This window comes from Cryptotermes secundus, unplaced genomic scaffold (assembly GCF_002891405.2).
Source record: "Cryptotermes secundus unplaced genomic scaffold, Csec_1.0 scaffold1647, whole genome shotgun sequence".
NCBI classification, from domain to species: Eukaryota; Metazoa; Arthropoda; class Insecta; order Blattodea; family Kalotermitidae; genus Cryptotermes; species Cryptotermes secundus.
In genome coordinates, this window is record NW_019726261.1 from 553,661 (window position 1) to 580,273 (window position 26,613).

A 26,613-nucleotide genomic window follows, 5' to 3' on the forward strand; every position below is an offset into this window, starting at 1 on the left:
AATTCCAACTTCACCACGACCGAAGAAAGCGTGTCAAGTGCGATCCAATGTGAAAACAATGTTGATTTGTTTTTTTGATGTGAATGGCATTGTCCATGAAAAAGAGTTCGTTCCGCCAGGACAAACAGTGAACCAACATTTTTACCTGGATGTGTTACGAAGATTACGAGAGAGTGTGCGACGAAAACGGTCCGAAATGTGGAGAAATGGGAACTGGTTGCTTCACCACGACAATGCTCCAGCCCACACAGCTTTGACGGTCCGACAGTTTTTGACAAGCAACAACATGGTGATTGTGCCTCATCCACCTTACTCACCCGACCTGGCTCCGTCGGACTTTTTTTTGTTTCCACGGATGAAGAGAAGTCTGAAAGGAAAGCGATTCCGTGATGTGGATGAAGTCAAAGAAAACACGCTAAAGGCTTTGAACAGTATCCAGCCTCAAGAATTCCAGCACTGTTTTGAGCAGTGGCAAAAGCGTTGGGACAAGTGCATTAATGCATATGGACAATACTTTGAAGGGGACTAATATACAGTTCAATAAAAATGCAAAAATAAAAAATAACAAAAATAAATTCCGGTTATTTTTGGGTCCCCCCTTGTATGTACACCTTAGGAGTTAAAATTAGACGTTCAAAAATATTTTTTCTTTTTTTTATTAGTAATGTGACAAGTCAAACATTAGCTAGTAATTCTTTATAGTATACCAGGAAATGTATCTTTCATCAGAACTCATATTAATTATTATTAGAAACAACCAGATGCACTCATTTGGTTCTTAGCACCTGAAGATGGCATTATTATGCCGAAACATGTAGTGCGAGGGAGAGAAGGAGAAAAATGAGTGTATGCACTGCAAGACGGATTAAATAAATCATGGTTCTTATGATTTTGATAAGGAAAAAAATATGGTTTTTCATAAGTCTTGACTTATTAAACCTTAAGAAATCGTTATTAACGTTCTTTTGCATGTGTGTATGTAAAATTTTAAAATCTTTGAATTGTAGAGACATTTAGAATGTTAAGGAAAATTTGGAGGTGGTTTTGGAATTTCAAATTTTTTTTAAGCAGATTATGTTTGTCATTCATCTTACTCCATTTTAGAGGTGTGTCAGTTTAGTGTATAAAATTAATATATTCAACTAATGCTGGATGTTCTGTTGTAGACAATTCAGTGCAGAACTGCCACCACAGATGTGGTACATGGTCAAGTGCTTCTACCTGCTCCTTTCAGCCTATCAGATAAGAAGTGGCTACCCCACTCGCATCCTTGGAAATGTTCTGTGTAAACGCTACAATGTCCTAAACATGGTTCTGTTTAAAGGGTAAGAAGTAATTGTATTAAGGGAACTATATTAATCTTATTTTCTTTTTAGTCTTCTTTCATTCTTTCCCAGCAAACCCTGTCTTTCATCAGACCTCCTGTACAACTGATACAGCAGGCTCTCCCCAGGTATAAAGTGGCTGGAACATGAAGCTGACCACTCCCCTTCATAATGCCAGGGTTAATGCTTGGATCTATTCATTCATTCATCAGTAATCTGTCAGACGACAGGTCCACAGTCCCTTCCAAAACAGTTCCTCCACTTGATGCGATCTAGAGCTTTCTCCTTCATATGAGAATATCCTCTTCTATCCCCAAGGTCATCCAGCATCTTCTTACGTCATCTTCCTCATCTTCTGGTCACGTCTATCCGCCCCTCTATCTTTCCTTCAATAACTTCTTTTAGAAGGCAGTTACTGCATAAGATATGACTAATCCAATTAGCCTTCCATTTTCTTATATCATGTAGGATATTTCTCTGCTCCCTGACTCTAAATAATACTTCTTCATTTCTCACATAATTAGATTTAATTTCACAAGTACACCTTCCATCGTCTGTTAACAAGCTACCCAAATATTTAAAACATTTCACATTCTCCAGTTGTTTTTGGTCTATCTTTATTGTGACTGGGGTTGATTGTCTTGAAATTTTCATTACTTTTGTTTTTTCCACATTCATTTCCATGCCATAGCACCTTCCAATTTCGATTAGTCTATCAATCATGCCCTGTAGCACAGTTTCTTCCTTAGCCATTAACACAAGATCATCTGCATATTTCACAGTCTGAATAATTTGTCCTCCTAATTTGAAGTCGCCAAGCCCATCCAAAGCTTCCTCAGTAAGGCATTCACTGTACAAGTTAAACATGATAGGTGATAAACAGCATCCTTGTCGAACTCCTCTTCCAATCTGCATACTTCTTGTCTCCTCTCTGTCCAGTCACACTCTAACTTTCTGATCAATGTACAATTTACTAATCAATCTCCTTTCCTGCCAATTCATACATGTTTCCTTTAGCATCTGCATTAATTTGGTCCAATTTACACGGTCAAATGCCTTCTGCCAGTCTATAAAGCAAGCGCACAGTTCTTCATCTATCTCCAAAGTTCATTCTGCTATAATTCTCATCATCCCAATTGCATCCCTGGTTCCTTTTAGTCTTCTAAATCCAAACTGATCTTCTCCAAGTCTATCCTCTATTTTCGTTTCAATTCTTCTTTTAAGTATCTTTGCTATCTATAGTATGCAAATATTAGGCACAACAATGGTAAAGTCATTATAATGTAACTGTATTTGCAGTTACAGCAGTATATGGGCAGCATGTTTCAACCTTCTTTCTTTATCTTCAGGCTCGCAATACAAGTGGAGAAACTGAATCCTGAATATATTATGCACGTTGACAGAAATGTATGCATAATGTATGTGTGACAGTTAAAACAGTTAAAATATCATGTCCATCTTAGGTGTCATATGAATACACAATAATAAATAATAAGATATTGTAGATACTATAGGGTTCTGATGATGGTGTATAACACACAAAGATACTGGGTTTTCGGACTTTGTCCATCGTCTGGATCCTAAATAACTAAGAAAAAAAACACAACTTTTAGGAAACTGGATCTGTTTCCATCCTCAGGTGAGGGAAGGCCCAACAGAGTAGGTGTCTTCCCTCACCTGAGGATGGAAACAGATCCAATTTCCTAAATGTGTTTTTTTTTCTTGGTTATTTAGAATCCGGACGATGGACAAAGTCTGAAAACCCAGTATCTCTGTGCAATAAGATATTGATCACTTAAGGTATTAAAACATTAAGGAATATGGGTGCAAATTAATTGATTGCAGTGTTATTGTGAATCATATGGAGTTGTTTAAAGCATTCTTCAATAAGGTGAATATCTTCTATTGATAATTGTAATAGAAACTTCGTTTAAGGTACAGGATACATAATGCAAGTTACAAAGTTTGAATTAAAAATTGCAATGTAATATTATTTAATGCATGGTGGATATCTGTATTCAAGTTGTAATGTGTGTGGTATTAGGTGTAGTGTACTGTAATTCCACTACTTTGTACATCTTCATGGCATGATGCTTAATTCATTATGAAAAATATTACAGATGAATAGATAGTAATTTCTGACACAGAAATGTGTGGTTGTCATTGACTTAAAGAATGCCAACCAAAAGCCCTTGCAGTAATTTAGAGACCTGGCTAAAACATTGCAGTAAGTCTGGCCTTAATGTTTAACCTGGTGTCTTCAGGTCTGTGGAGTGAAGCAAACACTGTTATTACAGGTTCATGGCTGTGCCTTTCTTATTTGAGCTTCGTGCACTAATGGATTGGATGTGGACTGATACATCGATGACAGTGTGGGACTGGCTAAAGATGGAGGACATTTTTGCCAACATATTTCAGCATAAATGTGCAAGGCGCATGGAATCTGAGTATCCGCAGCCTCGGGGGGAAAAGAAAAAACCTCTTGTCAAGTACTTTATGGGAGGTGGTGGGCTGTTCGTTATCATTGCTGTTATCTGGTTCCCATTGGTTATATTTGCGCTAGGCAGTACTGTTGGGCAACCTAACTTGCCTTATGATGTCACTGTTACTATGGATATTGGTAACTACCAGCCCATCTATGAAATGTCAGCACAGAACAACACTGTCAACACTATTGACAAGTAAGTGTAAGATTTGTGCTCCTCACAACAGTGACTGTCATGTGGGATGTGACCCTGTATACCTCGGTAAATAGGTGCCAGTATTTCAGAGGAACATTCTGCCTCCATCTTCAGGGTGCATCTTTCTCCAAAACATTGGTGCCAGTCTACCAGACTACAAATGTCACATCCCAGAAAACACTATCTTCAGGTAGTGAATGATTCAAGTCACTGCATTTATTACTCAGGACATTATGTGAGAATGATGTTAAACCAGGTTTGTCAAGATTATTGTAGCGGAGCCTCGTAAATTAGAACAGCATACATAAGAGTATTTGTATTAGTTTCATTCACTGGGACTTGTTTGAGGATGTAGTAGAAAATGGAGAAGTCCTACAGGAAATGATGTGTGCCCCTGTGAAAGCCCTGAGCATTTTGCAAGTTTAATTCCTTAAAGATTTTCACTCCAAGCACATCTGTGGCTGGCCCCCCTCCAGACCTGCCATTTTTAGTAATACACTGCCATTTGGCAATAATTCACAGTAAAGAAATTAGTTTATTGTTTATTGTTATTAAATAACTCCACAAATCCTGTACAGGGGCTTTAGCACCCATAGGATATAGAGCTAGTCAAACTTATACAATCTCATACAAAACATAAAAAGATACATGGTGTAACATTAAATCAAGCCATATCATAACAACATAGATTCATACACTGTTAGAAATACAGTCTTTTACTTCTTACTACTCCAAGTTCATTTGTCACAATCATTAAACTTTAATCATAAAAACAATATCACATAATACTAAGTAATAAACATAATTAAAATTAAAAAATATAACATACAGTTAATCCCATTTACATCCAATCAGTATTTACAAATTATTTTGATTAAAAAACTCCTCTAATGAATAAAATGACCACGAGCAAAGATATCTCTTTAATGCTGGTTTAAACAATTCAATTTTATATGATAATGATTTTATATTTATAGGAAGATGGTTAAATATCCTCATTCCAATAGCATATGTCCCTTCATTATATATTGTTAATCTAGCAGATGGAAAATGAAGGTCAGTATTGTGCCTAGTATTTAGACCATGAATTTCTTGATTAGTTTTATAAAGATGCTTATTTCTCACAACAAATATCATCAAAGAAAATATATATTGAGAATAAAATGGTAAAATTTCCCAATCTTTAAAAAGTTGTCTACAAGAGTCTCTGCATCTAGTCTTAGTCATAATACGGAGTATTCGTTTTTGCATCTTAAAAACACTAAGACTATGTGGTGAATTACCCCATAATAAAATACCATAAGATAATAATGAATGAACATATGCAAAATATATCATTCTTAGAGTATTCTCCGTCATAAGGGGCGTGACAATCCTGATAGCATAACAAGCGGAACTTAACTTTTTTAAAACATGTTCAATGTGCCCCTTCCATGACAACTTTTCATCAATAATCAATCCTAGAAACTTGATATTAGTAAGATCAGTGATATGCTTATCTCCAAGTGTAATGTTTAAATCAAGCTTCTGACTATTTTTAGTCCGAAATTGTAAAAGATGTGTTTTGTCAAAATTTAAATACATCAAATTACTCCTAAACCACTTATTTAAGTCATCAAGAGCGGTAGTACCAAATGATCTGCAAATTAATGTTCAGAGTAGCTGCAAACACGATCTAGTGACAAAGAAAGAAACTCCATGGTCAAAGCACTTTCAGAAATAAAAAATATAGACCTTGTGAAAATGTAGTGTGGTACTAACAAACTGCTATACAGTTGTTTGGACATGGTACCTTTAAACAACCAAACTTGTATATAGGAACACATGTGTTAATAAAGGATTTCCACTCTAATATCAGCTTATGCTGACACAGGATTAAGTAATTTGTCTTTCTTATGGTCTAAATGAACATCATTACCCCACTACTAGACTAGGGGACCAGGCCATGGCTGGAGGCTACCTAATCACAGGGTCCTGCCATATTGTGGGTGTTGCAGTACGTATCAGTACACTGCTGCACATGATCTCACATTCAAGTACTGCTACATCTAATGCAGAGTTCTCCACTTGCTATCCTAAGGCCTTACCTCTGATAAAATGAACTCTGTGAAAGTACATAATACCAGGCATCTACAGTGTTTTGAAATCCATACTGAATTCTATGGCCACTGTATGTTCCTCATATGTTAACTTATCATCATGCAAGTATGAGACATCAGTTTGTACTGATTTTATTGCAGGATGAGTGAACAGTCTTGGAATAAAATGCAGAATGCGTACATGAAAAATAAAGCTGCCTTAACTTTCTTATCCAATTATGACTACACAGACATTGCAGTAATTAGAATGAGCAATTCTTCAAGGATGGTGTGGGGCATCTCTCAACCTGATAGAGACTACTTAATTGCAGACCTCCAGTCCAGTAAGTAGTATGGGTGCCTTGCCAGAAAAATAAGATAGCTGGTAATGCTCACAAAGGCAGAAAACTCTGATGGAAGTATGTTATTTTAATTATGAATATTGCATCTGCCTTAAATATGTTTCTGGTAAGATTCTTGCAAGGTGATCTTGTTCAATCTTCATCCAGGCTGGCAAAATTTGAAACAAGCACTTAACACTAGCTAACTCCATGGAACACAGTGCCTGAGAAGCTGGTAGTCACTCAATCATTAAATTCCTTATCTGTTTTAGAACCCAAATTTCATTGCTATCATCACAAAGGCCCACCACTGCTGCCTCTCCTGAGCCATATGAATCCAGTACATATCATTACATCCTGTTTGGCTGAGATACATTTTAATATTACCCTTCTTTCTGCTCCTAGATTTCACAAATGGTCCTTTGCCTTCATGTTTTTTAACTATAATTTTGTTTGCATTTCTCATCTCTCTCATGCATGCTTATATGCCATCTCTTCTCTTTATTTCATCATCATAATATTTTTTGATGGAAAATACAAATTATCAAGCTCTTCATTTTGTAGCTTTCTCCACCCTCCTTAGTTTCAGATATTCTCTTCAGCATCTTGTTTTTCAATACTCTTCAGCTATGTTCTTATTCACATAACAGCTGCAAGAATGTTTTGCGATTGTCATATATATAAAACTAAATTTTGTGTTCTTCCAGGTAAACAGATTGTAATTAGGTTTACATGGCATGTGTCACGTTTGAACCCAAATCCAAAGACAACAGGGGAGGCTAGTAGCTCCCATGTCTATGAGCTGGAGGCTGATGTAGATGGAAAATCCAACCCACAAAGACAGAATCTCATAAAGATGTTGAATGGGACACATGTTTCAACATTAATTCCTAACATTTTTCCCAAATTCCTCAAAGTTTCTAACCGTGGAATGGCTACTCCTATCACACAGCTCATGGCACCTCTTGGTAAGTCTCTAGTTTTAATTATGCAGCTGCTATGAATTTCTTTTAATTAAAATTTGAAATGATATACTGTCAAGGCTTGAATACAGAAGAACCATGTATGAAGTGTTCATTTGTTTGATGCCAAAAAGTGAATGTTCTCTGTTGAGGTTAAAACAATATCTCCATCTTTGACTTTATACACCAGCACTTTCATTGGAAATGTACTACAAACTCAGGTATCCAAATAATGTTGATTATTATTAAATACTAGTAAATTTTCTTCTCTGGCAGTTTTTTATGTTGTGTATTTATGTACTTATACATACTTATTTTCATAAGTTTACTGTTTTGCATATATTCTGTTCATTAGTTTAATTTCTTACTGTTTTTCTAACTTCTGTTATGTATGTTTTGTTTATTTATTTACTTATTGGATAGGCTACTTGCAGCAATCACATGGTGTAGGGAAGTGTTTCCAACCAGCAGGACACATCCTGCTCTTGTTACTTACAGTCAGCAGAGTGAGATAATTAATTAATTACAAAAATTCAGCTATAAAAAACTTCCTTCAATTCCAGGGAGTGGAGGTTGAAAATTGTGGCTTATGGCAGCATGTTAGGATCTACTAAGAAGATGAGCAGGGAGGTAGTATTTATAGATCCCTCAGATGAGAGACATTTAGCTGTCATTTTCTGAATGCTTATGACATTAAAGCACAGTTCCTGAAAGGTGAGGGTGATATTTTGGTTGATGTTTTACTGTTGACACAATTGTAAGTTAGGTTTGGTGAGATAGGATATCATGGCCTTGTATTCTGTCATGGCTATGGGTAATGATGCAGATCCCAGCCCTTGTGGTCTGCTGTGGAAACTGATCATGCAGAAGGGGTTTTATTTCCTTTTGCAAGGAAATTAAGATGAGGAGGAGGGAAAGGCCTGTCACATTTGAGACCTCAGATTCCATCAGTTCAGGGTTTGCTGATGCAGCATCATCTGAGATGGTTGCCTAGCTGGGAACGAAGAAATTCTTCATTTATGTTGCTGAGGTCAGCTGCATCTGTGGCAGATCTTTGGTGGTGGGAAGATTTTCCCTGCTCTTGCTTTTCCCAGGCTGATGTTCACTATTGTCTTCTGAAAAGTCAGCTATCTTCTTGTGACCAGCAAGAATGGAAGCAGGAGTCTCCTCCAGATGTTTCTCGACTGGGGAAGTCTGCAAAGTCTTGGAGTGCTAGGTGTCCCTTCTTCCATGTGGAAGTGAAGGGAGCTCCATATGTGAATCTGAATGCATTTTACCCACAATAGAACTTCTTTCAAAATTGGAGTCAGTCCTCTGAAACCCTGCTGCTGCTTTGTCAGCTAAGTTTATGTAATATTCTAAATACTTTGTTGTCATTAACAATTTTCACAGCATCTTCAGCTGGAGTAGATTCCATTTCATGAAACCACTTTCTTTCCTCATCCATTAAAGTTCTATCATGAGATTGCAGTAATTCAGCCCAGGGAGAGGGAGAGAGATGGGCAAACAGCTGGTTGGTAGAGCAGCCAGAACACACACAACATTTTATCAATTAAGTTCACTGTCTTAAATGGACGCCATTCATGGTGCCTCAAAACAATTACAGTACTAACATGAAAGATCACTGATTATAGTTCACCATCACGAATATAATAATAATAATAATAATGATGAAAAAGTTTGAAATGTTGTGAGAATCATCAAAATGTAACACAGAGACACGAAGTGAACATATGCTGTTAGAAAAATGGCCCTGATAGATTTGCTTGACGCAGGGTTGACACAATCCTTCAGTTTGTAAAGAACACAGTATCAGTGAAGTGCAATAAAATGAGGTATGCCTGTGCTCATTTTTGTTAGAGGCTGAGCTGACCCCAGGGCCATAGTGCCGCTGGAAGAATTAGGTCAGTTGAAACATCCACCAACTTCATAGGGAATCAAACATGCCCCATGTGTTTGTTGAACCATATTTTAAATGTTCATTCAGCTTGCCCAACATATTTCAGTGGACACTTAGTATACTTTAATTGATAGATTCCATTTTTTACTAAACATGGCCGTTATTTGCTTTTTTGGTTTTAGAAGTTTGTTTATATTTTCACAGAATTACTGGGAGTTTGGACTTTTTTATATTTATATATTTTTTTATTCTGTTTGTGGTTCTGAGTTATTATTTTTATATGTATATGTTCTAATAATTCTGTGATGGCTCTAGTTTCTCTGCCAAATTAGGTAAAGGTAGCCATTTTTGTTTCAGGTTTTATGGTGAATTTTCATTGTTGGGATTTTGTTTTAATTTTGTGTAGATTGTGGGGAATTGTGGTTGTTATTTAGTATTGTTCTTATTAACGTCCATTGTTTATTGTCTGTCATAAATTGTTCTTATATTTGTAATTGGTTATTTTTACTTACGTTTATGATTAGGTATGTATTTATATGATTAAGTAATTAATTGTATATTTCTAATGTTCTTATGGATGGCATGAGTTGTATATGATTAAGTCTGTAATGGTGGGGTTTTTGAATATATCTAATATTAATTATTTACAGTAGTATATGATGACTGTGTCCAGTTAATTTAGTTCGTTAAGTACCTATTTTTCAATGGTGTATTGTGTTTGGGAATGTAGATGTACTGAATTTAAGTATGATAGGGTATCATCAACATTTGTAGTGTGTATGTTATAAATAATTAATATATCATCTACATATCGAAAGTAATCTGTAATGTGGTTTTCCTTTGGGTTGTTGATGCTTTCTTGTGTTCTACATGTTGGATAAATATTCCAACTAGAATTGTTGAAATGGGGTTCCCATTGCTGAAGTGTCATTAGGTTTGTAACATTGGTTATCAAATTGTAAGCAGTTTTGTTCTAAGATGGTATTTAGTATTGTTATTAGTTCTTGTTTATCCTTTGTGGCTCTTTAGCTTGTCACTGTTTATGATGGTTTTGATTATATTTGTTACTTCTAATAGGGATATATTTGTGTAATGTTTAAGATGTCAAATGAACGTAGTTTCATGTTCTCATTGATGTTTATGTCCTTTAGATTGTGGGTGAGGTTGGTGGAGTTCTGGATGTTATGTGCACTGGATAGTTGTGTTATGCCTTTTAGTAACGTAGCTGTAAGTTTTGCTAATTTGTAGCCAGGTCTGTCTTTGCAGTTTAGTGATTGGATGGAGTGGTGTATGATTCTTTTGTAGTTTTACTGAGCTGTGTACATGTCATGAACTAGGACTCATGTTTACATATTCCCATTCCATGATTTTTTAATTATGTTGCTACAGGTATTTATAGTGTTCCTTACATTTTCTTGTTTATATATTGTGATAATTTCCTGAAATTGTTTTGTGTGTCAGTGGTCAGCAGAATACTTTCATTCCATTATACATAACAGGATGCAAAGAATAGAGATTTCTGTGTTATATGATGGTAGTCTTTATACGTAGGGGCTGATTTCTTGTCTGAGGAGTCCTGTCAGATTTTTAAAAACACTACTTCAGGAGATAACTCTTAATCAGAACATGTCAGAAAGCGTAATCTTTAATAGTTGAAGTAGAAGAATTATGATGTGATATTTTAATACCCTTGTGCAGTAACATTTGTTTATCTAATTTAAACTAGCTGCTTAATGGGATCAGTGTGTCTGTATAATGTACAGGCGTCCACATGATTATTGTGATATAATGTAAGACACATTAAATTGGAAAATGAAGTTTGATACTGAAGTCACCAAAATGATAGCCCAGAAAGTTAATTTTGCACTTTGGAGGATTGTCGATCTATCTTAAAGAGCAATTTCTTGGAACTTGGTTATTGCATAATTTTTCTCTGCTGTCTGGGCATTTGGTATGCTGGTGTTATAAAGGACTTTCTTTTTTATGGCATGTTTTGTAACAATTATTCCCTTCAGTCAGTTCATTAAGCATTATCAGGTGGTAATATATAAATCAATTCAGAGGTAGGAGGGCATTTGATGGCAGTTCACAATCACTGTCATGAAAGAAGATATGAGAAAACAGGGGAAAAAGAATGAGTTGTGAATTAAGTACTTGGTTTTCTTTTTCTGATTTTTTTTTCTGTGCTCTATCCTTTGTCATATTCGTGTATCACATTACAGCTTCTCCTCTAGATGCAGCATATAGAAATCTTAGTTTGCAGTACAATGGAGACAACAGATCCAGCAGCCAGAGTTGGTGGTCTCTTGAAGAAACCTGCAACGATGAAAATTATGAAAATTTCTTAAAGAAAATAGATGATGACCACTGCAGTAAACTGGTTATGTACACTTTCAATGATAAATCCTTCCCCAAAACTCTGAGCTTCATTTCTGGAGAAGGGTAAGTTGTGTTCACCATTCACCCATGTTGCACTTCAAACAGTTTTTGCTTAAATTTAATACATTCAGTCTGGTATAAAGGTGAAACCCATGAGGCACATGCATTGGAGGCAGTTTTTGTGCTAAATAGTTTGAATGACCATCTAAGAACTGTAGTTCCATCAATGTTCTGAAAACATAATTCTATTTTTCCTCTCTCTTAAATTGTAACTATGGATCAGCTCTTGAAAATTTTGTTTGAAGCCTGGCCTGTCATATTATTACTTCTGAAAATTCATTCAGATTCTTTCTCACTTCATCAAATCCTTACTTATTTGGATCGTTATCTTATATTATAGGGAATTGAAGATATACATGGGGAAGTCATAAAACTTTAATTATCACCCAGAAGAAACAGAGACACAGGTGCAAGAAACTGTATGTGAGATAGTCCTTCTCTACATATGCCCCCTGCAAGGTCACACATTCTCCCCAGTGATGCATTAGCTGCTGGATATCTTGATCATAGAAGGTCTCAATATGACTATTTAGGAAGTTCTCCACTGCAGAAATGATGTCATCATCGTCTTGGAATCGCTTACCATGAAGTGGCTTCTTTAGCTGTGGAAAGAGGAAGAAGTTGCTCAGTGCCAGGTCTGGTGAATGTGGTGGATGGGGGAGAATTTAATGTCCCAAACTGGCAGCAAGTGTAGTAGCATGAGCTGGTGTGTCATGGTGAAGAAGTTGTACACCTTTTCCCAGCATTCCATGTTGCTTTTTCTTGATTTCCTCCCGTAATTTTCTCAGAAGGTTCTGGTAGTAGTTGCCAATGATGGTGACGTCCTTCTGCACATAGTTGGTCATGATGACACCCCGCTGATCCCAGAACACACTCAACATTACCTTTCCTGACGACGGCTGGGATTTGGCCTTCTTTGGCGGCGAGTCTGCACATTTCCACTGCTTGCTCATTTCCTTTGTTTCAGGGTCATAATGATAGACCCAACATTCATCCATCATGATCAGGCGGTCGAAAAATTCCACCTTTTCGCCTGGACACAACTGCAAAAGTTTCTTTGCCACATCCATCCTTTGCTGTTTTTGAACTGGCATCAACAATCGTGGCACCCAACACGCAGTGACCACTGTCATGTGTTAACTCGTCATGGATGATGTTGAAAACCAACCCATTTGGACCTCATCAGCAATAGCTTTGATAGTTATGCGCCAATCGGATAGGATCAAAGCTTCCACCTGTGCCACAATTCCCAGTTCCTCAATGAGAGATGGTCTTCCACATAGGGAATCATCTTTGAAGTTTGTCTGTCCGCAAAAAAAAAAACGCCTCTTCCACCTGACCACTGTGTCATATGATGGTACACCTTCCTAATACACAGCACAAGCCTCCACTTTCTCAACTGGCATCGCCATTTTGTTTCTGCCCCTTCCGGTGGCTCCCTCTGTCCACATGGCATGAGCAAATTTGACTGTTCAGCAAGCTCAGGAAATGGGCTGTCTCCTGTATAGAATGATATTTTGGAATTATGATTTTCTCATGGTGATAATTAAAACATTATGACTTCCCATTGTACATATAAATTTACATAACATTTTGAGATACATATTCTATATACGAGTATGTGCAGTTCTTTACTTGAAAGAACTTTTAGCAAAGCATTAAAGCATTCTTTCAGATGTAACCAATTTTTAGAATTTGTCAGTGATAATTTTTGTGCTTTAATATATTTCAGAAGTTGTATTTTATTTCATATGCATCCTTGCCCACTAATGATCACAAGGTGATATTGTCACGTATTTAGGGTGTGACTATAGACAGGGTATGGATTGGATATTGGATTTATTGACCACTTATATACACCACTCGGAACTACACTTTACAGATCTCTGACGCACGCAGAATAGTGTCCTCAGTCTATTACAGTCTCCACTAGCCATTTCATGGCAACGTATTTAACACTTCGCAGACCCGGTGATTTAAATATTTAAATCACCCTGGGGACCGGCATTTTTAAACATACTACCCTAACTTGTGCACTGTTCACTTAAAAAATTAATATAAAATCTCCTAATTAATTTTTTGAACTAAAATTTTTGGAGAACACTTACCAATACTCCTAGAAGTGCTTGAGGGTGTGATATTTCTGGAAACTTTCCTCTTTGTGAAGTGGCATTACACAGAACTTGCAAATGTAGACATACTCCTTTTTTTGTGAACTGTGCTAACACATAATTGCCTAGGAGTATTCTTTCCCTTGGAATGGTCACTCTTCACAATTTTCACGAGGGTATTTTTTCGCATATCACTCAAGATTCGCCCTGGGGAGTCCACATGAGGCCTTTGTGGGGTGGGAGTTGATGGGCCCCATCATACTAAGTCTTTGTGTGACCCTGGTTTTGCTGCCACCATCTGGACTGTAGTCCAGGCCTTTGCCACATTTATCAGAAATGCTTTGTATTTCAATTTTGAATCAGGGTTTAGATTTTTTGCTGTCCCCACAATGTTATTACCCGCATTATCGTCGGAGCTACTGTCACTTTTACTGTCTGTGGCCACAATTCTTTGTTGTCCCCCGTCACTGTCGCTATCTGAATGACAGTCCATTACTATGTGTCTCACAAGGCAGGTCAGCTAGGTCATCGGAGGAGAATTTGTCCTTGATCCATTCTCCCCACTAGCTACTGGCTGATACACACAGCTTGAAGAAGGCAAAGCATTTTCCTTTATAGTCAGTTAAGTAAACAGCGAGGTCAAGTTACTGACTGCTAACTAAACATTCCAGAGTCTTATCATACATCTGCAGGTGGTTGCGTGCAATGTAGGTGGCGCCAGAGCGATGTATGGTGTGTTGCATCTTATTGTGTTCTAAAAGCCTGTTAACACGCAAATGGTCCGCCATGTTTAAAAGCAAAAAAACCTTTTAAAGGGTGCGCGGTCCGCAAAGTGTTAATATTGTCCACCCACCTATGCCTTGGTTTTCACAGTGGTCTCCTTCCTTCTGGCTTTCCCACCAGTCGTACTAAGTCTTTGTGACCCTGGTTCTGCCGCCACCATCTGGACTGTAGCCCGGGCCTTTGCCACATTCATCAGAAATGCTTTGTATTTCAATTTTGAATCAGGGTTTAGATTTTTTTTAGATTTTTTGCTGTCCCCGCAATGTTACTATGCGCAATGTTATTACCCGCATTATCCTCGGAGCTACTGTCACTTTTACTGTCTGTGGCCACAATTCTTTGTTGTCCCCCGTCACTGTCGCTGTCTGAATGACAATTAATCCATTACTACGCATCTCACAAGGCAGGTCAGCTAGTTCATTGGGGAGAATCTGCCCTTGATCCATTCTCCCCACTAGCTACTGGCTGATACACACAGCTTGAAGAAGGCAAAGCATTTTCCTTTATAGTCGGTTAAGTAAACAGCGAGGTCAAGTTACTGACTGCTAACTAAACATTCCAGAGTCTTATCACGCATCTGCAGGCGGTTGCGTGCAATGTAGGTGGGGCCAGAGCAATGTATAGTGTGCTGCAACTTATCGTGTTCTAAAAGCCTGTTTAACACGCGAATGGTCTGCCATGTTTAAAAGCGAGAAACCTTTTAAAGAGTGTGCAGTCCGCAAAGTGTTAACACAGGAACTATAACAGTCTCACTCAATTACACACTCCAGATATCACGCATAAAATGTTCTTTTCACAGCCTCACTCTTTCAAATAACTCTTTTCTTCACATCGTCCTGTACAGAAGTCCACTGAACTGGCAACCCTCAGCTAACTGTTCCCAGGCTGGTGGTCATTTGTCACCAACCTCCTGGTGTCCCCTTCACAGGCTGACTATCAGCTGAACTGACAACTAAACTCTCTCACTCACCAACCAGCTACTTCACATCACTTCACTCAGCTTAACTGCTGACAACTCCTACCAACAATTAACTCATTCCATGAAACTGTCCTGCTTATAACATGTTGGCATGGACCACATAGAAAATACCAGTTCCATCATTATAGCCCAACAGTATCTCAATCATTGCATAGAAATGGGTGTTTCTTTATACTGCTGTTACATAGCAATGGCTGTACTGGTTGTCCTTTTTGAGGTCTCTGCCCAGCAACAGGTCTATGTGCTACAATATCATTTATTTGGTCACAGTTTACCCACCAAATCCCACCCAAAATAACCTCCATGTTAGTAAATAAAACAAAACTTAAAACTAAGAAATAATGTATTTCAAGAATTATACCAGTTGACAATAAATATTTATATGGATAAAACATTGAGTATTTGTATGTGTCTATATACTTATATGTATTGTTTGTAATTAAATGAAAAGCCCAACAGCAATGGATCTGTTGCGCATACAGTTTAGTAACAATTAATGACACAATTTATTATTATTATTATTTAAAAACACCTAATGATGGTCGGAAGATTGAAACATATAGTGTGGCAATGTTTCGATAAACACCAATTTGAAAAACAAAGTTGTGTTGACAGATATTTTTGCTATGTGTGCTACCTGAGCCATAGGATTAAATGATATTTTTAACTAAAAATTATATGAATTTCAAATTCTCTTCATTATAAAATAGTGTAAAACTGCATTGACTTGTAAAGTGAATGTTGTTTACTTTCAAATGAAGGCAGCACCATTGCTCAAGAGGTTAGTTAGTCCCAGGCTTCCCACCACGGCAGCTCAGGTTTGAGCCCAGGTCTGGTCAAGTGGGATTTGTGATAGAGAAAGTGGCACTAGGGCAGGCTTTCTCCGTGTAGTTCGGTTTTCCTTGCCAGACTTTTTTCCACCAAAAATTTTCCGTCGTCATAATCACCCGGGGCAGGTACCCATTCAGTGGCCAACATGCCACTATGCAAATTAAAAAAAAAAATGACTTTCAAGTGAGGCAAAATTTGTAATTAGTATTATCTTACTGTTGAACTGCTATTTGACAGTTTAACACTGCAAGATGTAATGAAATTTTCATCTGTGAAGAATGTCACAAAGGCTTATTAAAATACCAGGGGTTAGAATTGCTTTTAACGCACATTATGTTCAGGATTCAGTTCTGTACTCATATGGATGTGTCAAGTATGCCAGTACACGAGTTAAATTGCATTGTATTCTTAGATTATAAGCTTAACTTTGCCTAAATATGGCATTAACAAAACAAGATTTGAAGGACTGGAAGTCTGTTAGCAGAGAAGTAATCCACGTGAGTTCTTTCTGGAACTCAGTGTTTCATATCCTATATTAATAATTTTATAGAAATTTTTCTTGGAAAAGCTTTTTAAAAAGAAAGTTAAGACCTCCGTATTTCTATGATTTTAATAATTTAAATTTTAGATATATTTTTGTTTGTTTATCTTAGAATAATAGGTTTATACTTCGGCCTGGTCCTTCTGTTTTCTAAAATCATCCGGAGCATCATGACTGGTTTGTTGGAGAAGATCATGTTTACAGACTTGCCAAATGTGGATCGTATCCTACAGGTAACTGTACTATGAAATAGTTGCTACAAAAATACATGTTCTGATATATTAATACTGCCTTGTTAATTGTATTGTCAGAATCATCGGTATGTACACAACGATGGTTTTGATCGTCAGTAATATTGTGCGTGGGTACTTCACTGGAATCTTCAATACCATCATGTATGATGACATGCCCAATGTTGATCGTATCCTTCAGGTAAGGTTCACATTGATCTGTGAACAAGCACTGTACAGTTTAGACAGCACTGTACAGCATGGTGACAACTCTTCATCTGTGCAGCATGGCCATCATCTTCCTCAATGCAGCATGGCCAACAACACTTCAGAAATACGTGTTTCTGTCTTGGCTATTGTGGTTGAGTTATGTCTTGAATATTCAACACTTTTTTTACGTTTTTTGCTACTTCCAAATCTGTAGGTAGTCATGGAGAGAAAGTCAGATTTTATTTCATAGTTAAGGTTATTTAACAAGAAGGCAAGAATGAAATACATATGTACTAGTAAAACTATCAGAATTGGAACTGTGTCATAGTTTTTTTAACTCTTTCCAGAAAGAGCTTCTTAGGTGACAGATAAATGCTGGCTTCCTAAATTTGTTGAAGATAAATTGTTTTGCTGTTTATTTAAAGATGCTTGGTGAACTGTATAGGTTATATAGCATCATTGCTAAATCTATTGATGGCTGTTTGAAGAAATATGTTTACTTCATACTGTCATGGGAGTATTTTCTTTGGACATTATCCATTCCTGAATAAAAGAGATGCATGCCATGTTAGAAGTTGGCTTTATCTCTGTCTTCAGTAGAGGGAAACTTTGTTAACCCCTTCCGGTCAGCACATTTGGAAAAATATCTGCAGCTAGGATGAGAGGGGTTTTTAAATGCCTGATGAGCAACTAAGTGATGTATTTTGCCTTAGAAGTTGATGCAGCAAGGGCATAAATTTAAAAAGCAAAATGTGTACTTACATTTTCGATTGTACAATTCTTGGGTCAACTTTACCCTGCTATAATATCTGTCAGTGAAATAGTGGTAGTCTTCAATACCAGACACACTGAGTCATAGTCTGTCTATCAAAGAAAGAGCTGTTCTTGAAATGAACGGTTTTTCAGAGTATGGCAAGTTACACACGTCACCTTTATGTTTTCCATAATTTGGAACTATACTGTGAACATAACGAGTGTCACTGTCAGCAAATACAATACAAATAATCTGATTCCCACTTCGTTGGTATTTTGGGGTTATAAGTTTTGAAAATTATTTTGCACTTGAACCCAACTGTTGATTTGTCTATTTCAATGTTTTTACCTGGCACAATTTTTTTCTAAAACTATATATGTTCTGTCACCCCATGTACTTTCTTGTCTTTTTGACAGCCAAATTGCTTTATTCAGTGGTATCATTTCCCAACATGCATCATCCAAAATATCTGTAAAAAGCGATCTCTGGACATTATGGCACAAAAATATTTTATCTGTGTTTTCCTCTCACTAGACCAGTAGAACTTTGTGTCTGGTACTGGGATTAGGCCCATATTTATCGTTAGACCTAAAAACGCCTTCACTTCAGGAACTGACACATCAGACCACATACTCCAAATGGACTTTTTTTTTATTTATTGCTAGTGGGGTGGGACGAAGTCCCTTGAACTGCAGCCACTTCTGGCCTATTGTACCAGCCCCAGATGATAGGTGAGGGTGATTGTTGAGCAATTGGTGGAATGAAGATTGGCAGGGGAAACCAACGTACTCAGAGAAAACCTGCCCCAGTGCCACTTTGTCCACCACAAATCCCACTTAACCATACCCGGGATCGAACCCGGGCCACCGCGGTGGGAAGCCAGTGACTAACCGCTTGAGCTATGGCGTGGCCTCCAAATGGACCTTAGACTAAGCTGATATTCCAAAATTTTGTGTCTCACTTACCTCTTTGTATCTATAAGACTGTTGTTCAAAAACTCATCATTAAAAATAATCCATTTGGGCTCTGCACCTGATAGAAGGTTCAATTGAGGCCCTGAAATGTCAGTAAAAATGTATGCCTTGGGTTTCTTGTCATCCATTGTCACGTCTTTCCACCCATCAATGCGCACACCAGTTGCTTCACTCTCACACTCACTTTCCCCAGATGTGTTGCTCGATTCCTCACTCACACTTTCTACTTCATTTCCCAAATTCATCTCATCATCAGAGTCCATATTGAGTTATTCATGTAACATATCACTTAATAGATTCTTCATCCTTGAGACACGGGATTATATGTATCCTCAACTGTATCAAATCTTCGCCCCTTCAACTTGATTTTCATCTTGGGGAAGAGAAAGAAGTTGCATTGAGCTAGTCTGGCGAGTATGGTGGGTGGGGAACAACTGCCATCTTGTTTTTAGCCAAAAATTCTTGCACAATGTAAGCCATATGCGGTCATGCATTGTCATGGTGGAGTACCCAGTCGTTCATGCGCCACTTCTCTGTACATTTTCTCCTCATGTCCTCCCTTAAACGTGATAGAACTCTTTATTGACTGTCTGACCAGGAGGGACGAACGCCTTGTGAACAATCCCATTAGTATCAAGAAAACAGATCAACATATATTATTGTTGATCTTGACTTGTCGAGCTTTTTTTTGGCCAAGGTGAAGAAAGGTTTTCCATTGCGATGATTGCTGCTTACTTTCAGGGTCGTAGCCATAAACCCAACTTTTGTCACCAGAGACAACCTTCAAAAGAAAGTTTGGATCCTCTTGAAGCTGTTGTTGAAGTTCCTACAGACTTCCAAGCGATGCTGCTTCTGTTTGTTTTGCAGCAGTTGTGGCACAAACTTTGCCACAGTCCTCCTCATGTTCAGTTCCTCTGACAAAATTCGTTGACATGTACCATAAATTAGTCCCAAGGTGTAACAGAGGTCTTGGATGGTCAGTCTACGATCTTGCCAAATCAGATCCCTAACTTTCGCGACATTTTCTGGTGTGGTGGCAGTTGACGGCCGTCCCGAACGTTCATCATCATCAGTCGATGTTTGGCCATTTTTGAAATGCTTATACCAGTCATAAGTTTGTGTCTGGCCTAAACTGTTGTCACCAAAAGCTTGCTTCAACATTTGGTGTGTTTCTGCAGTGGTTTTCCCAAGTTTAAAACAAAACTTTATGCAGACACGCCGCTCTCTCAGGTCGGCCATCGCAAAACCGCAAACTCATGGAAACACAACAATGGAAATACGTTCATCAACAATAAACCCAACAACTCAACTCAACGCCACTAGCCACACTGATTCAAGAAGGGTGTGTGGGGAGAAACCTAGCGATATTTTGATGTACTCATAACCATTCACGCGCAAAATTCAAATTTCGGGAACGTTTTGATAGCACTGCATATTTCCGTTTTTTAATGCTAGAAGGCAGAAATCTGCCTGTACATAAAGTCATGTTGATAACCTTATGTACAGTAATATATAAATGGCATTCATTCTTTAATTTAAAGACCTTAGTATACATATTTACTGTGCCTAAAATGGGTATGAGGAAATCAAGTAGTTTGGTTTAATGTGTATATTCATGCCTTGAAAAGGACAATAAGCATTTGGGATATTATGTCCAAATTCTTTATGTTTTTTGGTATAGCTGTAAATTATATTCAATCAGGTGGCTATTTAATAATCTTTTAACTGAAGAGCATTCTGCAAGGTGTTTTGTGGTTTGCATTCAATTCAAAATATCCCAATCTGGCTCTCTAATGCAAGATAGATTAAGTGAATGGAACATTTGGAATTCATTTTCCTCCATTTACCTTGAATAGTTTTAAGAATTTTCATGACATAACTGAACCAGTCTTCTACAATATCAACAGACACTGCTACATATTTATTCTGCAAAGATGTTTAAACATGGAGCAACATTTGTGTATATTTTTGACAAGCATTGCATGATGTGTACAGAAGGTATCTTTTCAGAGCTACATAAATGTTCAGAATTGTGAATTTGTATGATGGTAATTGAACCTCTGAATATATTCAGTATTTCTCTGTCGGCTTTCAACTGTCAGTGAGTTGGCTGATGGAAAGTTACAGTGCCTTCCAGAAGTAATGGCTGTGATCTGTGCATGTGATGGATATGCTGATGTGTCTTCATATGTGCTCATGAAACAACAAGTGATGAGGAAGACCTTTTGGAAAGTACTCCATGAACACACAAGACATGCAAATCACCACAGAACATTTCAACACTGAACAGTATTGTAAGACTGGAGTACTAGTGATTGTACAGCTGGTGTGTAATGCTTTGAGATTTCACACGAGCGTAAATGAAGTGGCCTAATATTATGCATATTTATGCATCCTTTGCACAGAGCTCATAAAAAAAATATGTATTTGGGAGTTCAGGTCTGTGTGTCCACCTGCCATTTTCACCTCCAAAACTATTCAGCAGATTTTAATGAAATTTGGTGTTTGATGGCTACACTTAAAGTTGTCTGCCCAGTGATTTACATCTGTTATTTAAAACATATTTCATTGTAGCAGATATGTAATGAGCTGTAAGGAAGAATAATTTCTTACTGAGATGCAGTAAAATAAGTTTAATGTGAGTGGCTTTTCAATAGTGGATTTATTTCTGAACATGAAAGCCAGAAAGGTGTGTAGAATTGCAAAGAGCACATCTGGAAAGTATACAGGGTGTCTCTTGGCTTTATGTCATCACTTCAGGAAGTGATTCTTGAGATCATTCTGAGTGAAAAATGTAGCAATGTGAGGCCTATTCTCAACAGTTTCCTGATTCATGAGTGTCTGAAATGTAGTGCTTGTGCACAGCATGTATGGACATGTTTATGCAAATTTCTTTGCAAAGTAAACTGTTGGCTATCTTAAAGAACATTCCTCTGTAAACATCACAGTAGATGGATACCTGCATGGCAGAGTACTCCTTTACTTCAGTAGGAACTCCATGCATTATCTGATTGAACAGTTCCCTGGCTGATAAATTGGCCTTGGTGGAACACTGAATTTGCCACCACATTCACTGGATCTCAGCCTCTTCATTTTACAGGTTCACATGAAAAATATGATGTATAAATGCAAGGAGGACACAGAAAATTAACTGCTCCAGTAGATGTCTTGTACAAGATGATGCATTAATAACACTGCAATTCTCTGTAAGGTTATGTTTCCTAGTGATATTGTACTGTGTCTAGCTAGGCCACAGTGCAATAAACACCTCCTCACATAAGCACATTCAACAATAGGACGAATGCTTGTAGTTCATTTGTGGGCAACAGTCAGCATGCTAATGGACTGGCAAGGTAGCTATCACACGACTGGCTTTCTGTGTGGTCCGTGCTGTGACCGTTCCTATGCAGTTGTTCGGTGAACACGTTTCAACAATAGAGGCTGTGTTTTTGACATGGTTAGTGTGGAGGCTATATAACAAGTTACAAATATAACAGGTTTCAGTTTTAAGTGCAGTTCGATTCAAGTGAGTTCTCAGTAGGAGACATCACGGGAAGTTCAGTTTTGAGTTCAGCAGAGTGCAGCTGAATTCCAGAGTGATTGAACAAGAAATGGCAAGAGGACTTCATAGTGTTTTGAAGTGCTAGTTTCAGTATTAAAATCCATTGGTAGGAGATAACTAGTGAAGACTAGGAATCCTAATGCATGTGCTACAGTGAACTGTAAAGTGTGTTACTCCGTGATATCGCTGTATTTGACTTTAACTAAGAGAGGTTGTAACCAAGGTGCTAATAAATCCAGTCATCCAAACCAGAACCCAACATTTTCGTCACACACCACCCCAAATATATGACAGTATGAAACAGGCTGTGCATCCAAGCTGACAACAGACATTTTGAACAATTACTTCAGGCTGCATAAACTGGTTTTCCCAATATAAGTGTTCAACAGAACTCCTTCAAATCAAGCTACATTTCAAAATCCAGTAATTCTGAAATCATTTGGAACAAGACTCATGTTATAGTTTGCACTCAGAATGACCTCAAGTTTCACCTCCTGAAGTTACAACATGAAGTCATGGAATACTGTATACATAATTCACGTTGAAATACACCTGACCACTCTTTATTTAATATGTCTCAATATTTGGTATATTTATATTCCTTGACTTCAGTTTGTGTTTAACCCCTTCACTGTTACGGATGGAACTGTTCTGCCATAGGGATGACCATTTTATGTGTTGTGTACAAACTGTTCAGCGAAACATACAGAGTACAACATTAATTGATTTGTTTTGAGAAATGTGGTAGAAAGAATTGTAACAAATTGATGTCTTAGCTACAAAATAAGTTTCTGAAGAAGTCTGTAAGATAGTGACTATAATTGTGGAATAGTTGACCTCTTGAAGTTTCTGTGTCTTGTATATAGTGAGAATCCTGCTCTTGTTGTAGGTTCTGTTGTGATCTTGACAGGTCTTCTGGTTGATGCAGTGCCATAGATATTTCAAAATGAAACTAGGCAATGCAGGCTATTTATGAAATAAATCTTTTTATAATTCATTAATAAATTTTGCAGTATTTGTGATAAATAGTGCTATTAGATTAAATGTAATTAGATTGGCATGAACAAATAGATGAGAAATCACAGGATACTGCAAAGTTTTGTACAATTCAACCAGAAGATAATGTAACCATGAAAATGTATATACTGAATCATAAGAAGACTTTTGCTTCTTCTGCCTTTTATATTATCATTATTAACTAGGAAGTTAGCATCTTAGAACATATCATGAAACTAGTGTGGAATTGATGACAAACAAGTGAAATTTATTTATTTCCACACAGATTGGTATAGTAGCTACACATCCAACTTGTTTTCAGGAGATATACGGGTAAAATCTTAGTGAGGTTACAGACTGACAGATTTTATGTGGCATTCCTCATGCTTTCCAGGTTCAACTCAATATATACTTCAAACAGAGTTACAATCACTTCCTTCCATATGCTTTCCTGTTCCCCATTCATGATCAGTTTCCTAATTCTTTCTGTGCTATATACAAGTATGAGGGTGCTTTAAGGTTGACCTAGACTTTTTACAAAAATATGAATGTCAGAATTACCAAACCACCACTTTTCTAAATATTGTTGTGGACTGAAACATTTTTTCTGTCATCATCACAAGGCACATATACCAGCAGCATAGAAAGATATAGCCAAACTGTTTAGCCAGGTGAGGACACTGTGCTTGTGTCAAATTTATGCCATTTTTTATGATCCTTGGGTGATCCAAACCAGTGAAAATCACGAGGGGCTAAGTCTGGACTGTAAGGATGGTAATTCATGATGTCCTATCCCAGGGTTGCCAGTGTTAAATTTACCATATGCAGACATGTGTTATCATGCTGTACAATGGTCTGCTGTAACAGTGTCTCAGTCTTTCTCTTGCAAATCTCTAAGTGAACAGTATTATGAAGCAAATTGTACGTTTTGGATACAGTATTACACACTGTAATTCACATTTTCTCTCTCTCTTCTCTCTCTCCAAAATCAGCTTTTCAACATGACAAATTTTCTATCTGTGGCAGCTGTCTGCCGAATATGAGCATGTGGTCAGTTAGCAACTTCTTCACTGTCTTCAGAAAACTTGGTGCACCATTCATACAGACTGGTACATGATAATAGTTCTTTCTGCATACACTGCACTTAGCATGTGTAGAATTTCAGCCAGTGTCACTTACTCTTTCACTGGAAATTTGGTGACACAGTACTGTTCAGCACTCAGGAGTGACAAGGTCTGACACCATCTTGTACTGTCTTTAAATGTAAATATGTGGGGGACATGTTTACATGTGAGAAAGTGAGACCAGTGTTTCAACCACCTTCCACAACAACAAATTTGTTCTTCTGTTGCCCACATCTTCTGAAAAGAAATTAAAGTTGAGGTCAGCCATGGACCTACCCTCATAACGTCGACAGTCGAAGTAGTGTCATTGAGAAACCTAGGAATCACTCAGGTCTGCTTAATTAATGTGACCTTATGAGATCAGTGTGAATAAAAATCTTCCCCATTTGTATCGCCCCATAGTCTCAGGTCCATCACTTCTGCCTATGCCTTGTCTAGGTCTTCCCACAGATTGCTCTCCTGTTGTTTCATTTCTGTTACAATTTTTTGCATCCTGTCTACCTTCACTTGTTCATACGCAGTGTGTTCAGGTGCTGTTAGGACTGTGTTCATTAAACATACAAGGCGTGAATTATTTTCAGAATTTCACTCTTTTTATTCAAAATAGTCTTCTTCTGAATCAATACATAGCTGGAATCAACTGAAGAGTTTTCGAAAACAGTCACTATACTCCTTTTTTGGAATCTCATTTAAAACTGCAATAGATTCCCTTTGGATGTGTTGGATGGTGTCATGATGTTCTCCTTTCATCGCCAACTTAACTTTTGGAAACAACCAAAAATCTGCTGAAGCCAAATCTGGCAAATACAGAGGATTATCAAGGACTGTGATCCTTTTCTGGCACGTGATCTTCGATTTGTGGAGTGGGGCATTGTCGTGGAGGAGTGACCAGGAACCTTGCTCTCGATATTCAGGTCAGTTCAAAGAATTCTCGCCCATAAACGATTGAGGACTCCGAGATAATAATCAGAATTCACTGTTTGACCTTCTGGCAGAAATTCCTTGTGAATGATTTCTTTGGAATCAAAGAAAAGGGTTAGCAGTGTCTTTACTTGACTCTTTTGTATGTGGACGTTCATTGGTTTCGGCTTATTTGGGCTTAACCATGCTGCACTCTGCCGCTTTGTGAGAGGCTCATATTGAAAACACCATGTCTCGTCTCCAGTAACAATCGATTTTGTAAATTTTGTATCACTTTGGACCGACCATAACATAGCTTTGCAGTGTTCCACTCTGGCATATTTTTCATCACCTGACAGCGCATGTGGTACAGACCGCGCACAGATCTTCCATTTGCCCAAATCCTCTGTCAGAATTTGATGCACAGTACTTTTTCGTATTCCCAATAGCTCCTCGATGAGTCTTGCAGAAACACATCTGTCTGATGCAAGGATTTCGGTCACTTTTTTCACATTTTCTTCACTGCGACTTGTTCTCGGCTTTGATGCACATGGAGTATCTTCAATGTCCTCCCTGCCTTCATGAAATACAGCAACCATCGAAAAATGTTTGAGTGACTCAAACAATCTCTACCATACACACTTTTCATCATTTCGTACATGTCTCTGGCTGTTTTGCCTAACTTCAAACAAAATTTGATGTTGACTCTCTGTTCAACAGTCATTTTCTGATGAGCGTCAAAATAGTACTGTTATATTCAAGGTCAGAACACATGATGCATCGATGCTTGCGCTTTGAAATTATAGACAACCACAGCTGAAGCTTCAAGAATCTTAATGCCACAACTCGCCAACAGATGGCATTGAAGGACAAAATTAAAAAAAATGAGTCC

General features: G+C 37.6%; 1 protein-coding gene across 7 annotated transcripts in view; it reads left to right on the forward strand.

Moving 5' to 3' along the window:
* The window catches only part of LOC111864158 (piezo-type mechanosensitive ion channel component), a 288,244-nt gene that overhangs the window by 257,874 nt on the left and 3,757 nt on the right, over positions 1–26,613 (forward strand). For all 7 annotated transcript variants that reach the window (XM_023851212.2, XM_023851215.2, XM_023851216.2 and 4 more), the window contains 6 exons: positions 1,167–1,325; positions 3,623–4,006; positions 6,247–6,428; positions 7,133–7,393; positions 11,510–11,729; positions 17,084–17,204. In XM_023851212.2, the coding sequence (XP_023706980.1) occupies positions 1,167–1,325; positions 3,623–4,006; positions 6,247–6,428; positions 7,133–7,393; positions 11,510–11,729; positions 17,084–17,204 (1,327 nt within the window). The remainder of the gene's footprint in view (positions 1–1,166; positions 1,326–3,622; positions 4,007–6,246; positions 6,429–7,132; positions 7,394–11,509; positions 11,730–17,083; positions 17,205–26,613) is intronic.